The 13,599-nt window shown below is 35.2% G+C and overlaps 1 protein-coding gene across 3 annotated transcripts in view; it reads right to left on the reverse strand.

The window, feature by feature from the left end:
- Positions 1 to 322: 322 nt before the first annotated feature.
- b4galnt4a (beta-1,4-N-acetyl-galactosaminyl transferase 4a) overlaps positions 323 to 13,599 on the reverse strand; it is a 203,441-nt gene continuing 190,164 nt past the window's right edge. For all 3 annotated transcript variants that reach the window (XM_051884947.1, XM_051884946.1, XM_051884948.1), the window contains exons 14-20: positions 10,688 to 11,981; positions 10,085 to 10,443; positions 8,640 to 8,793; positions 7,605 to 7,677; positions 5,698 to 5,851; positions 5,488 to 5,614; positions 323 to 4,017 (exon numbers count right to left, since the gene is read on the reverse strand). In XM_051884947.1, coding sequence (XP_051740907.1) covers positions 3,903 to 4,017; positions 5,488 to 5,614; positions 5,698 to 5,851; positions 7,605 to 7,677; positions 8,640 to 8,793; positions 10,085 to 10,443; positions 10,688 to 11,981 — 2,276 coding nt within the window. In that variant the 3' untranslated portion in view covers positions 323 to 3,902. The remainder of the gene's footprint in view (positions 4,018 to 5,487; positions 5,615 to 5,697; positions 5,852 to 7,604; positions 7,678 to 8,639; positions 8,794 to 10,084; positions 10,444 to 10,687; positions 11,982 to 13,599) is intronic.

Below are 13,599 nucleotides of genomic sequence, written 5' to 3' on the forward strand. Positions count from 1 at the left end.
GAATGTGCAGTCAAAAAGATATGAGCAGTGGATTTGATATGATTTTTTAAATGTACACTGACTGACCTGAATTGCAGATGAAACGCCGTACTTGTGCTCCCTCTAGTGGTTGAAAGCTGTTAAGAGAAATTATTAAAATAAATACGTTGACATTTGGCAGCTGCAGAATTTTATCCAAACGACGTAAAGTGTGTATATATTATACATTGTCATGTTAATGTTTGCGCAATGATCTGCCTGTTGAGCTAGCCTACAGGAAAAAAAAAAAATATCTAAAATCTCGTTTGAAGATTGTAGCTAAACAAACGTAGCATACTCCAGATGCTTCAGCTTTAAACTTTATTTTTCAGAAAAATGAAACCAAAAGTGTTAAAATAAAATGCAAACATTCTGAAAAGTTTCTACACAATTTCACAGAAATTACCTTGTAATGCAGATCCCTGTATTAGGCGTAATGTGTTAGTGTCCTGTCTTCGTTTTGTTTTAAATAGGCAGCCTTGAAAATACATCGAACCAGCAGGAGGAGAAAGAAACTTCTCCATTTGCTCTTTTAAAAAGGTGAGGGTTCAAAATCACAAAAGATGGTCTGACCACTCTCGGTATTTCAGATAAGAAATAAAAACACATAAAAATATTATGCCAGCTTGTAAACATGACCGTTTGTATGTTACACATGTTATAGGCTACAGCATTGAAACAAATGATACACCATTTCATACACCCGAGCTGCCAGCGTCAGTGTAAAAACATTTTCAACTACAAACCTTTCAAATAGGTAGTCAAACAAAATGCTGTCGATTATCACAGAAAACCATTCCGACTCGAGTTCGTAAAAACAAATAAAAACCGCATTTTAAGTAATGTACTTGTAATGTAAGTCTATAGGGCAAGATATTCCAGACGAAAAGCTGAAACTGCAGCTGTATTTTTGTTTACGCTTTCACGTTTAGGCTATTTATTCATTTAGCAGACGTTTTTCTCCAAAGCGATTGCTCTTTTATTATTCCTTCGCCGAAAAAAAGGTGTTTGAGCTGTAAAACTGTCTAAATAAATAACCCTTTAGCTGTGGGACTAGTTCAATATGGATTAATTAAACCGCCGTAATTGCTATGGGTGGATTTTTCTATATGTAAACAGAACTTCGCGGATAGTTTTCACGTTACTTTCTGGTATTTTTTGCGTAAAGTACCATCTTTACCTACTTTATATGGTTCTGACAGCACTTTAAATAAATGATTCTATCACAATTGTCTCATGTTAACATTTAGGATGTTTTAGCAAAGACTTAAGACGGTGCACTCGTATTATTATGAATGGGAGAAAGTGCAACTCGCAAAATGGCGGAATAACTCCCGCCTCCTAAATAAGAGCCAATGGCTGATTGGAAAAGTCATTGCGTCACTGCAGCAGCCGTTAGAAGCTCCGGCTCCTATAGAACAGGGGTGGGCAAACATGGTCCTGGAGGGCCACTGCCCTGCATAGTTCAGGGCGATTTCAAAATACTGCTTCATGAAGTTTCGAAGCTTTATGAATCTTTTGTTTCGAATCAGTGGTTCAGAGCGCGTATCAAACTGCCAAAGTCACGTGAACTAGTGAAGTGAAACACTTATGATGTAAGGAAGCCTCCTTTACTGAAACCACTGATTCAAAACAAAAGATTCGTAAAGCTTCGAAGCTTCGAAGCTTCATGAAGCAGTGTTTTGAAATCGCCCGTCACTAGATATTGTTGAATAAAGTCCTTATTTCGTTTTTTTTTTTTTTTGGCACACAAAAAAGTATTCTCATTGCTTTATAATATTAAGGTTGAACCACTGTACTCACATGAACTGTTTTAAATATGTTTTTAGTACCTTTCTGGGCATTGAAAAAGGAAATGATCTTGCTCTCAATGCAGGCCTCACTGAGCCATCGGATTTTATCAAAAATATCTTAATTTGTGTTCCGAAGATGAACAAAGGTCTTACGGGTGTGGAACGACATGAGGGTGAGTAATTAATGAATGAATTTTCACTTTTGGGTTAACTAACACTTTAAGCCTATATGCAAGCACTGCAGTGTCTTGCCCTATATATCTATTTTACGTCTTTTGTCATAACACAGTTTTTAGGGCTTGACATTAACTTTTTTTGCTAACCAGCCACTGTGGCTAGTGGTTTTCCAAAGTTACTAACCACTCAGCATTTTCACTGGCCACAATTTTGACATCGATACCATGGGGAAAAAATGTCATATAGATATTTTTTTAATATCATCTCATAATTTGGCAGCAGGTATATTAGGCTGCTGTCACTTTAAGACCTGTCGCACGGATCCATTGTACTGTTACACATGCGTTTTCTTTTTCAACTGTTTACGTTCACTTAAAACATAACTGACTATTTGACTGTTTAAGCACAATAAGCAGCGAAAAAGAACTCAATTTAGTACTGAGAGGCGGCTTTATGTATGCGCACTTTGGGTGCAAGCACAAAATCTGAGGAAATGAGTAAAATTATGCACAATACGCGCAATCCCATGTCGAAATTCAAGCCCTGTAACACCAACAATATTCTTCCGGAGCAAATGAAACTAGTGAGTGAGGGGAGGCGGGTGTCGAGAGAGAGAGAGCAGCTGGTATCGTGTATCTATTCTGAGCAAAATGAGTATTGTAAGTTATTTTTCAGTATCGATATGTATCGAAAAAAAGGATATTTTTGACAACACTACATTACACTTAGTTTATTATTTTACAATTGAAAAATGTGTATTATATATAAAATTCAACCCGTCAAAGTGGCTAGCAGGAGAGACTGTGTTACATGCCACTGCTAATGTCAAGCCCTGGTAATAACTATTAGGAGTCAAAATTATTTTCTGTGATAAAAGATCAACTTACGAGAGAGAAAAAATCCTGGAACATTCCTTTAAAACTGGGCAAAATAATAGGTGAAAACTTTGGACAAGTCCAAAATTCAAGATAATTCTGAATATTTTTTTTCCCCCCTAGTATTCATTAATCTCCATAAAACAACGCTATTTAGGGCCTACACAATCCAGACAGCTAAACATCAGGACTCCTTCCTAACCCTGTATGGACTGCCATGTTAAATACGTCAAATAAAGGCACACAACTTCTGGACTTATACTCTGTAGAAATGGATACTGCATCAATGAAATTAAGTTTAGTCTAAAGTCCAGACTATAACAGCAGTCTGAAAGGTTTCCACATCTGTGAAACTACAACCAATAAAGATGAAACCTCTGTTGAAATCAATTTGAAATGAGGAAAGGAAGCAGCTCAGACAAACAGACAAATACATAGACAAATAATTTCATTGCTCAGCAGGCCGTTCTTGGTCCAGTTGTGTCCAGAAGTTCAGCAGGACTTTGAAAGGAAAAACCACATGGCCGCCTACAGCAGAAGTCGTAGATCATTTCTACAGTTCAAGTGTAAGAAGGTGTCACATCTGAACAGGAAGTGACATTCACAGCTATATAAAAGCAGACGTCTAAGTACCAGCACATCTAAACCTTCAGACGATCATTTCAGCGTGTAATATCTTAAGTGCAAACCATATTTATGCGACCCCAGAGTGCCTGAGCAGCTAGTTTAGAGTAAAATTCACCCAGCACTGAAAACAATTTCTATCTCCTTTAAATCTTCAATAATCTCTCAAGTTTCGCTTACCAAAAAAGAAGTCCTGACCTAACAGACAGAGATACATACACATACACACTCAGTGAATAAGAGTCTCTGTCTCTTTTGAGTGTCTTGAGTTGGGACAGCAGCTTGGCACATCATGTGTCCTCATATGAGACAGACCACACAGAAAGGGTCCCAGGTAGAGAGACACAACGGTTTGGTCCTTTAAGGTCCCGTTCTTGTGCCGAGTTCGTTTGAAGTCTCTCAGTGAGGTTCAGTTTTATCCTTTAGGAGTTTTACTGGACTGTGAGTTCCACATGCCTCTTTTAGAGTGATAGTAGTGAAAGAAGTTTCTCAGTCTTAACCGCTCAACCTCCAGGCCGTTTTGTAGAACTCTGAAAGAGAGAGAGAGAGCAATTATTAATAAAATTATTTTATTTATGATTAATAAATATTATTATTAATAATAATAATAATAATAATAATTATTATTATTATTATTAATAATAACAATAATATTGTCATTGTCAAAATATCTCAATTCAATATCATAATTTTATTAATAATAAAATAATTTTTATTTAACATGCTATTATTCTTAGTAGAATAATAATAAATATAATAACAACAACAACATCACTGTCAAAATATCTTTCAATTCAATATTAATTTAAAAATAAAATAATATTAATACAATTATATTTTAACAATATTATTTAATAATTTCATTATTATTATTATTATTATTATTATTATTATTATTATTATTCAATTTTAAATAATAATAATAATAATTATAACAATAATATTGTCATTGTCAAAATATCTCAATTCAGTATCATAATTTTATTAATAATAAAATTATTTTTATTTAACATGCTGTTATTATTCTTATGATTATTATTATTAGCAGTAGAATATAAATACAATAATAACAACAACATCACTGTCAAAATATCTTTCAACTCAATATTAATTTAAAAATAAAATAATATTATTAATACAATTATTTGTTTGACAATATTTTAACATTATTATTATTATTATTAAATAATATCCCTGTCAAAGCTTTCTCAATTCAATTAAATCATAATTTAAATAATTATATTAATAAAACAAATTATTATTATTAATACTAACAACAACAACAACAATAATAATATTGTCACTGTCAAAATATCTTAATTCAATATCATAATTTTATTAATAATAAATTATTTTATTTATCATATTTTAATTAACAACAAATATAATGATAATAATAATATCAACAATAACAAAAATATTGACACTCAAAATATCTCAATTTAATATCAATTTTATTAATAAAAATATTTTTTATGTAACACATTATTATTAATAGTAGTAGTAGAATAATAATAAAAATAACAATAACAACAACACTGTCAAAATCTATTACAATTCAGTATTATAATTTGAATAATAATATTAATAATAAAATATTTCACAATATTTTTAATAGCATTAACAACATTTAACCTTATTATTAATACTACTAACAACAACTACAATAATAATAATGTGACTGTCAAAATCTCTCTCAATTTAATTCATAATTTTAATAATATTAATAATAAAATTATATTTGTAACATCATTATTATTTGTATTAATAATAATAATATTATTATTAATAATACTAACAACAGAGTCACTGTCAAAAGTCAAAATCAATATCAAAATTGTAATAATAAAATTAATAATAAAAAGTTTATTTTTTTATAATAATTATATTATTATTATTAATAATAATAATAATAATAATAATATCATCATCACAAACTGTATTAGAAAATAATAAAAGAATAGTATAAAATTAACGTATTCCCTGTAAAATCCTTCTACCTGTCCAGTAGTTCCCAGTCTTCTCCTCCCCAGCGGTCCTTAAACTCCTCTGTGTTCATCCCACCAATCTTGTCAAAATCTGATTTGTAGATCCCAAACAGGCCGAAGCCGTTTACTTCCCAGTAACCTACAGAGACAGAGACGCATGTTTTCATCAAAGTACAGTGTCACAGCTGTTGTGTTTCTGCATGTGTGTCAGATGTGCAGTACCATCAGGCTCTTGTGGTGAGCTCCCACAGCCCAGCCTCATGACTATAGGAGCGAAGGCCAGTTTGCCCTCCACACAGTGTTTCCTGATGTTCTCCAGGATGTTCAGAGGGAAGTGAATGTGCAGGTCACACAGAAACACGATACTGTGACTGTCCTGTAAACACACATGCAAAATCATCCCACACTGGTGCACTTGTGTCATCTTTGTTTTCTCACTTACAAAACAGCAACAGCTATGAATCACCAGCCACATTAACACAAGGAGGATTACTAGAAAGGCTGTAAACCTCATCCGACTTGTCTCCGTAAACAGTGACTCACTGTGATAATCACACACGTAAATGCTGTGTCATGTTGGAATTACCGCACAAAAAAAAAAAAAAAGACATTTGTCAGTCCCATAATTTGCATTGTATGAAAGGTTTATGCCAAATGATTGAAAAGTCAAATCAGCCACAATATAATCTTGGTAGTAAAGCAACTAAATCCTGAACTTTTAGTCTTGATAATGCTGATAATGATGATCATAGGTGCTGATTTATGTTTCAAATCTCAATCGTTTTTTTTGATTGGATTAATTGAATGGAGAATACCTTTTTTTTTCATGGGTGCTTGAGGCCTAAGATGATAATGTGTTTATTTTGAAAATACTAATTTAGTCTATTAAAGGATTAGTTCACTTCAGAATTCAAATTTCCTGATAATTTACTCACCCCCATGTCATCCAAGATGTTTATGTCTTTCTTTCTTCAGTCGAAAAGAAATTAAGGTTTCTGAGGAAAACATTCCAGGATTTTTCTCCATTCTCCACTTCAACAGCTACCAACGGGTTGAAGGTCTAAATTGCAGTTTCAATGCAGCTTCAAAGGGCTCTACATGATCCCAGATGAGGAATAAGGGTCTTTATCTAGCGAAACAATCGGTCATTTTCTAAAAAAAATAAATTATATACTTTTTAACCATAAATGCTCATCTTGCACTAGCTTTGCGATGCGCCACACATTACGTAATCACGTTGGAAAGGTCACGCGTGATGTAGGCGGAAGTACCGCAGTCCATCTCATTTTCTCCTCTAACTTCAAAATCATCCGACATCATTGTTTTACCTTTTTGGCCATTTGACTTAGTCTTTGCACGTTCACTTTGTAGACACTGGATCGGTACTTCAGCCTACGTCACGCGTGATCTTTCCAACGTGATTATGTAATGCGTGGCGCATCGCAGAGCTAGTGCAAGACAAGCATTTGTGGTTAAAAAGCATATAAATTTGTATTTTTTTTTAGAAAATGACAGAACGTTTTTCTAGACAAGACCCTTATTCCTCATCTGTGATCGTCTGGACCTTCAACCCGTTGAACCCCAGTGAAGTCCACTATATGGAGAAAAATCCTGCAATGTTTTCCTCAAAAACCTTAATTTCTTTTTGACTGAAGAAAGAAAGACATGAATATCTTGGATGACATGGGGGTGAGTAAATTATCAGGAAATTTTAATTCTGAAGTGAACTAATCCTTTAATAGGCTCTTTTATCCAAAGCATTTTACATGAAAACAGAACCCATGACCTTGGCAATCCTAGATCCATCAGTTGAATTATTTGCCGTTATACGCTTTACCACAGAAATTAAACATTTCTGAGGATGTCTGAAGATGTGGTTCATGTAACGCTTCACAATTCAGTTTTTAGACCATACACAGTGCAAATCCAAATTAAACCAAATGTTCATTTTTCTTTTTTTTTTTTTTTCTTTTTTTCAGTTACTTAATGTATAATTGCCATTTCCTTTTTTCAATTTTACATTTTCTAAACTGTGACTTCAGAAATTATTATTTGAATAAATCCAATGCGAGTCAAACGTGTTGTTTTGGTGTTGAGTCTTAAAGGTTTGTGATGATGTGTGTGATTACCTCTATGGTGTCCACACCGATCTGTAACCCGGCAGAACGTTCAAAGTTTCCTTCCCTCCTCAGATACTCATATCTGTGTCCAAAAAAGTCCAGAAAAAATACAATAGTAACCTCTACTTTTATATGCCAAATACTTAAATTGCTTTTTGAATATACAGTTTAATATTAGTTTATTATAATTATAATTTTTGTTTTCATTTTTTTTATGTTCAGATAGTCCATATAACATATTAATTTAAATACTGTATATTAGTGTTTATATTTTTTAAATAATTATGAATATACATCAACATATTGTATAACAGAATATCTAATATATTAATGTAACATTTAAATAGTTATATATGTATGTTTATATATAGGGAAGGTTTACGCATAATGTGTCCATTATGCTTTTTTATATTTATGAAATTTTTTATGTTCAAATTTATATAAATATTTTTTAATGTAAAGTGTAGGGATGCACCGATACCATCGTCTATAATGTTATAAATATGGATATTTTTCTTACAAAAACGCATCACTTCAGAAGGCCTTTATTAACCCACTGGAGTTGTATGGATTACTTTTATGATGGATGGATGTGCTTTATTAGGCTTCAAAATCTCGGTTACTATTCACTCCCATTATAAAGCTTGGAAGAGCCAGAATGTTTTTGTGTGAAAGAAGAAAGTCATATACACCTAGAATGGCTTGAGGGTGAGTAAATTTTGGGATAATTTTCATTTTTGTGTGAACTATACCTTTAAATATTCTATTTATTAGATACATTTACTACATAGACATCTTTGATTTCTGTTATCTCCATATCTCTGTTTGATCTGCTGTCTGTGTTTCTTATATTTTTAAAGTAGGCTAAATTATTCAGTTTAGTCTCTCAATTAATGTGCTCATAATAATTATACAATACTTATCAAAATGCTGTTTAAAATACGTTTAGGAGTTTAGCAGAATACATATTAATTACCTACATATGCAAATTTCTATAAAACGAATATTATAACGAAGTTTGTGTATAATCGTGTGTTTGTGTACCTTGGAACAGAGCTTTCTCTGAGGGCCTGTTCCACATCCATGTCTTCACTCTGGAAGTCCACGATGATGATGTTGAAATTGTTGTCCTTGGTCTCGTGGTGCAGGAGCTCCATGTCTGAAATGAACTGCTGAATCCAACGAGCTTGATTTTTTACTATAGGAAACACATCAATGAATACACTATTATAATAATACATAATATTTATATATCAGTCTTATCAAAGATCTAAACAGAAATTTGCTTTTTTATTTGCATCACAAAACAAGTCTGACTTGTATTTAGGTCTGTATCTGTATTTATATGACATAGCTGTCACTGTTGTTTAATACAGTTCACTTTTTTATATCTATGAGTGAGTGTTATACAAAATGGTTCAGTTTGAGTTTGAGTTTCTGTTAAATCAATCAGAATTGCAAATGTATTGTACCGCTTAGGCTAGTTGTGACAGATTCCACGTACAAGAATGGAATTACTGATGAGGCAAGGGACACTTTTTCATCACATATCTGGCAATCAAATGTAATCCACATGCAAAACTGTTCAAATTCATTGCTACACAAAAATAAATTGAAAAATCAAAAACAAGAGTGAAAAACAAACCAGGTCCCCACCTTGATTTGAATTTCAAAATATAGTGGCCCCAAAAGGCCATCCAAGGCCACTTCTACCAGTCTGCTATGGATACGCTTACCAGAGTCAAATACCGCCTTGCTTTAGTAGGAAATACTTCTTAGCAAACTTTTAGTCATAATGTGTTGACCTGTATTGTTCAAGAATTCATAGAGAGAACGTTTAGCAGGAGTGAATTATTTTCGGTTTCCAGTGAAGGATCCAGTGCGTTGTAGACCATGGCTAAAGGCTAAATATGTAGAGAATGTGCAAAGGAAATTCTGAAAAACCTCAGTGTTTGTTGTCAACATGTCAAACTGGATGACCAAGAACAGTGTTTTAGGCCAAACAGAGGGGAAAAACTAAAAAGAAACTGCCGTTCTGTCAGTTCCGCCTGAAGCAAAACGCAGTCGCGTACAGGTAATGCTGTTGCCATAGTGTTCCATTTACCATAATGCTGTTTAAAGAGTAGACATAGCATGATACATAGCACGATACAAAAATGCGGAAGTATAATCTGTAGTTTTCACAAAAGCCCTGAAACTGTCAGAAGTCTATTTTTTTTTTGCTGACAAATAAATGGAAATTTCTCGAATAAAGATTGTTTATTTACATATAATATCAACATTGTAACAATATAAAGCGGATTGAAAATGGGCAAAGTCACACTATAAGTCATGCTTTAAAATGTATAAATGACAAAGCATCACATAATAAAATATCAAACAAGGTGGCATTTGGAGAAAGACTTTTTTCTCATATATTTATGTACCGTGACATAAGATGCTCATTAGGTACATGTTTTTGGAAATATATATAGATATCCATTACTTACCTGGCACTACAAAATGCACCATGACGTCCTTTTTCCACTGCAGCATCACTGGCTGGCACAGCAGGGGTTTGGCATACACCGTGCCCCACTGTGGGGTGGTATGGGCCCCACGTGTAGGTGTGCGAGATGGAGGAGCAGGTGGGCTGGCGACAGGGGAAGAGGGGGATGATGCTGTGACCCCTTCCACATTCTCCAGACTGTCTTCCACTCGGCCACGGTGCAACAGCATGTAGATGTACTCGGAAAGACGGACCACTTTACGGCCTCTTTCCATTAGCTCCAGCTCTATCAGGTAACGGTTACCGCGTGCAGAGTCACGCCGCTTTTCTACGTTTATGATTCGGAGGAGAGTGTAAATCCTGAAAAACATGGAGAGAAAAAGATCAATCAATGGAGCGAGTGGCTGTACGATTACTTGAAATGTGTCACCCATGGTGCCTCTGGCTTAGGTTGGAAAATACAAATATTAAATGTTATTGATGTTAATGATATAATATTAAATATTACATCACCAAATAGTTGTAAAGTTAATAATATATATAATGTCTGAATACCAATGTTTTACCAACTTATCGGAAACTAAAATACTGCTATAAGCCTCACCCTCCATTGCGTTCGTTGAGTTTCTCCATGTACTGCGCAAGTACATCCACCACTTCGCTCTCAGATAGCTGCAGGTTTCCAGACACGTTGCACCGAAGATCGTTCCAGTCAGAGCGCAATGTCTCAAAGTCCATGCTGTTGACGGAAAACGTCCTCTGCCAATTAATGGACTCCTCCGCCCACCCAGGGCGAGGCTCCACATCCTCATAGCTATACTCCGATAACCCTCCTTCCTCCTCTGGTTCAGGGTCTGTGTCTGGCCGCTGCTGTTGGGACTCTGTAATCTCTGAAGTGTGCAAGTAGGAAGTGACATGGAGAGGCTCGGTTGGAAGCACGTTCTCAGAGGAGTTAGTGGATGGAGGGGTGGGAGCAGGAGGTGGTCGAGAGGTTGTTATGGGCCTCAAAGGATGCGGGTGTTTTTCCCAGACACCTCGTATCCTCCTCTCAAAACGACTCGGGATTGCTGCTCTGTTTGGGGTCATAGGATTTTCCACTGGCTTGCTGAAGTTGGGGCTAGCTGGAAAGACCTTGTTCTCCTGCAGAGGAGACCGGGCAAATAACTGGGATGCACGTAGAGGTCCTTTGCTGAGCTTTGGTTTGGCACTGAGGTTCACCAGCTTTGTTGTTTTGCCATTCTGGTACAGGAAAACGCCAGGGAAGACCTCTCTGGGGTGACGTGAAACAGGACTTTGCTTCTCCTTAGCAGGTCGAGGTCTTGTGACATAAATTTTGTTGTCTTCCTTCTTGCGTTCCTTGTTGGTGTGGCTGTTTCCAGGATTGTGGCTGTTGTCATGAGCATGGTTGTTACCTGGGGAAGGGACGGTGTGGGCAGGACTGCCAAGGATGTGCTTGGCTCGGCTGTTCAGAGCTACCAATGAGGATTTTGGCGGGAATAGCAAAGCTGATCGGCTTATTTTGGGAGAACGATCTTCTGACCAACCCTCTCTGAAGTCCCGCCGGTCTCTTTGAACCCAAGTGAGAGAACGACCTCGCACCACACTCTCACTTTTTGGTAACCCTACTTTAGCCTTATGGTCTAGAGTGTCTTGGTCTGTCTCTTGATGTTGAGCACCAACCACTTGCCTTGCACTTGTGAAAAAGTGCCTTTGCTCTCTCCTCAATGCTGAGTTGTCTGACTCTACCTCGTTTCTCTCCAGCATTGTGGGAACAGGCTTATCAGAAGGGCTTAAGGTGTGACTTGATTGGCTAGCTTGGACAGTCTTCTTTGCTGACTGGGTGCCAACAAATTGTGCTTCATCATCAGGATCTGCCCCCTCTTCTTCTTCAAGAAAATCTAAAGCAAAACACCAAAAACACTAAACACTATGAGTGTTACTCCACCAGTGGAATAAGAATAGATCATCAGGATAGACTTCTTTCTATCCAAGCAGAGGAGGAACTAAACTGACAGATTACCTTTTGGCAAATGACACCAAAGGTTTTTAATAGATTTTTAATGTGAATGATAGCAATACGGATCAAAGAATAATAGCTGTTGCATCTGTGAACAGGGGTACTTTAGGGCTGGTCTGGCCCCCTGGCTGTAGAAATTATACACTGCAGCTTAAATCAATCATTTCTATAGACCAGGGGTGTCCAAACTCAGTCCTGGAGGGCTACTGTACTGTAGAGTTTAGCTTCAACTTGCCTCAACACACCTGCCTGGAAGGTTCTAGTATGCCTTGTAAAACCTTGATTAACTGGTTCAGGTGTGTTTAATTGGGGTTGGAGCTGAACTCTGCAGGACAGTGGCCCTCCAGGAGCAGGATTGGACACCCTTGCTATAGACCTATTCACATTGGGGAAGAAATGTATTCATGTTTTTTTCTTTGTTTATTTTATTTGAACTCTTTAAGTTCAATTTAAGTTTAAGTTAAGTTGCCAGCCAGCGACAGCATTTTTGATCATTTTCACAAAACTTTCATGGCCCCCAGAATATGTTGTTGTATGAATATCTTAACATGCAATATATCAATTACATAACATTTTATTCAAGCTTCATGCATTCTTTTTTTATCAACACTTTAATGTGGGTACATTTCATAAAAAGCAACATTTTGAACAAAAAAAACGTTAGGCAGTTGTGATTTATATGCTGTTTAATCTTTGATAATAACGTTATATTACATGTGCATAAGCGATGCTTCTATTGCTTGTTTCTGCTGCTTCTTCGCCTGTGTTTTGATCCAGAGATTCTGTACTCTTTCAGAAGATGCGTAATAGCGCCCCCCTACCGTGTAACAGTGAAAACATGGATTGCTGGTAAATTCTGTCAATGGTGGAGAAGCGTTGTCTCATAAATGATGGAGCATTCCGTCAATGCAGTGGAAAGAGTTAATAATATTTTCTAATGCACAAAACAAGTATATATATATATATACACACTTTTATTATATTAGATGTACTGATATATCACCCAATAATCGGTATCGGCCGATAAAAGCACATTTTCACACTATCGGCTATCGGCCAATTATTAATAGTAATTATATGAATTAATAACATTCAGAAAGTTAAGAAATATTAATTTAATCTTCAGAATTTAGTTTTTTGTAATGTGTGTTAATATTAATTTGAGTAATGTGTTTATGTTTATAACGGATACCAGTTACTCTGAAACAAGTTGATCAAGAAAATAAAATTTTTATTTACATTTCTTTCAAAATATAATTATTTAAAATATAAGTATTATTTATAATGAAATTATCATTAATTTAAAAGAAGGTATAAAAGGCAGAACCCCCAAACTATCGTTATCGGTATCGACAGATATCACTCTGAATAATCGGCTATCGTTATCGGTGGAGAAATTTAGTATCGGTACATCTCTAGTTTTTACAGTTTATATCTTAATCTATGATTAATTATACACTATTTACCAATTAGATATTAGCAAATGTGATTAATATATT

The sequence above is a fragment of the Ctenopharyngodon idella genome, chromosome 24, assembly GCF_019924925.1.
Source record: "Ctenopharyngodon idella isolate HZGC_01 chromosome 24, HZGC01, whole genome shotgun sequence".
In the NCBI taxonomy this organism is placed as follows: domain Eukaryota; kingdom Metazoa; phylum Chordata; class Actinopteri; order Cypriniformes; family Xenocyprididae; genus Ctenopharyngodon; species Ctenopharyngodon idella.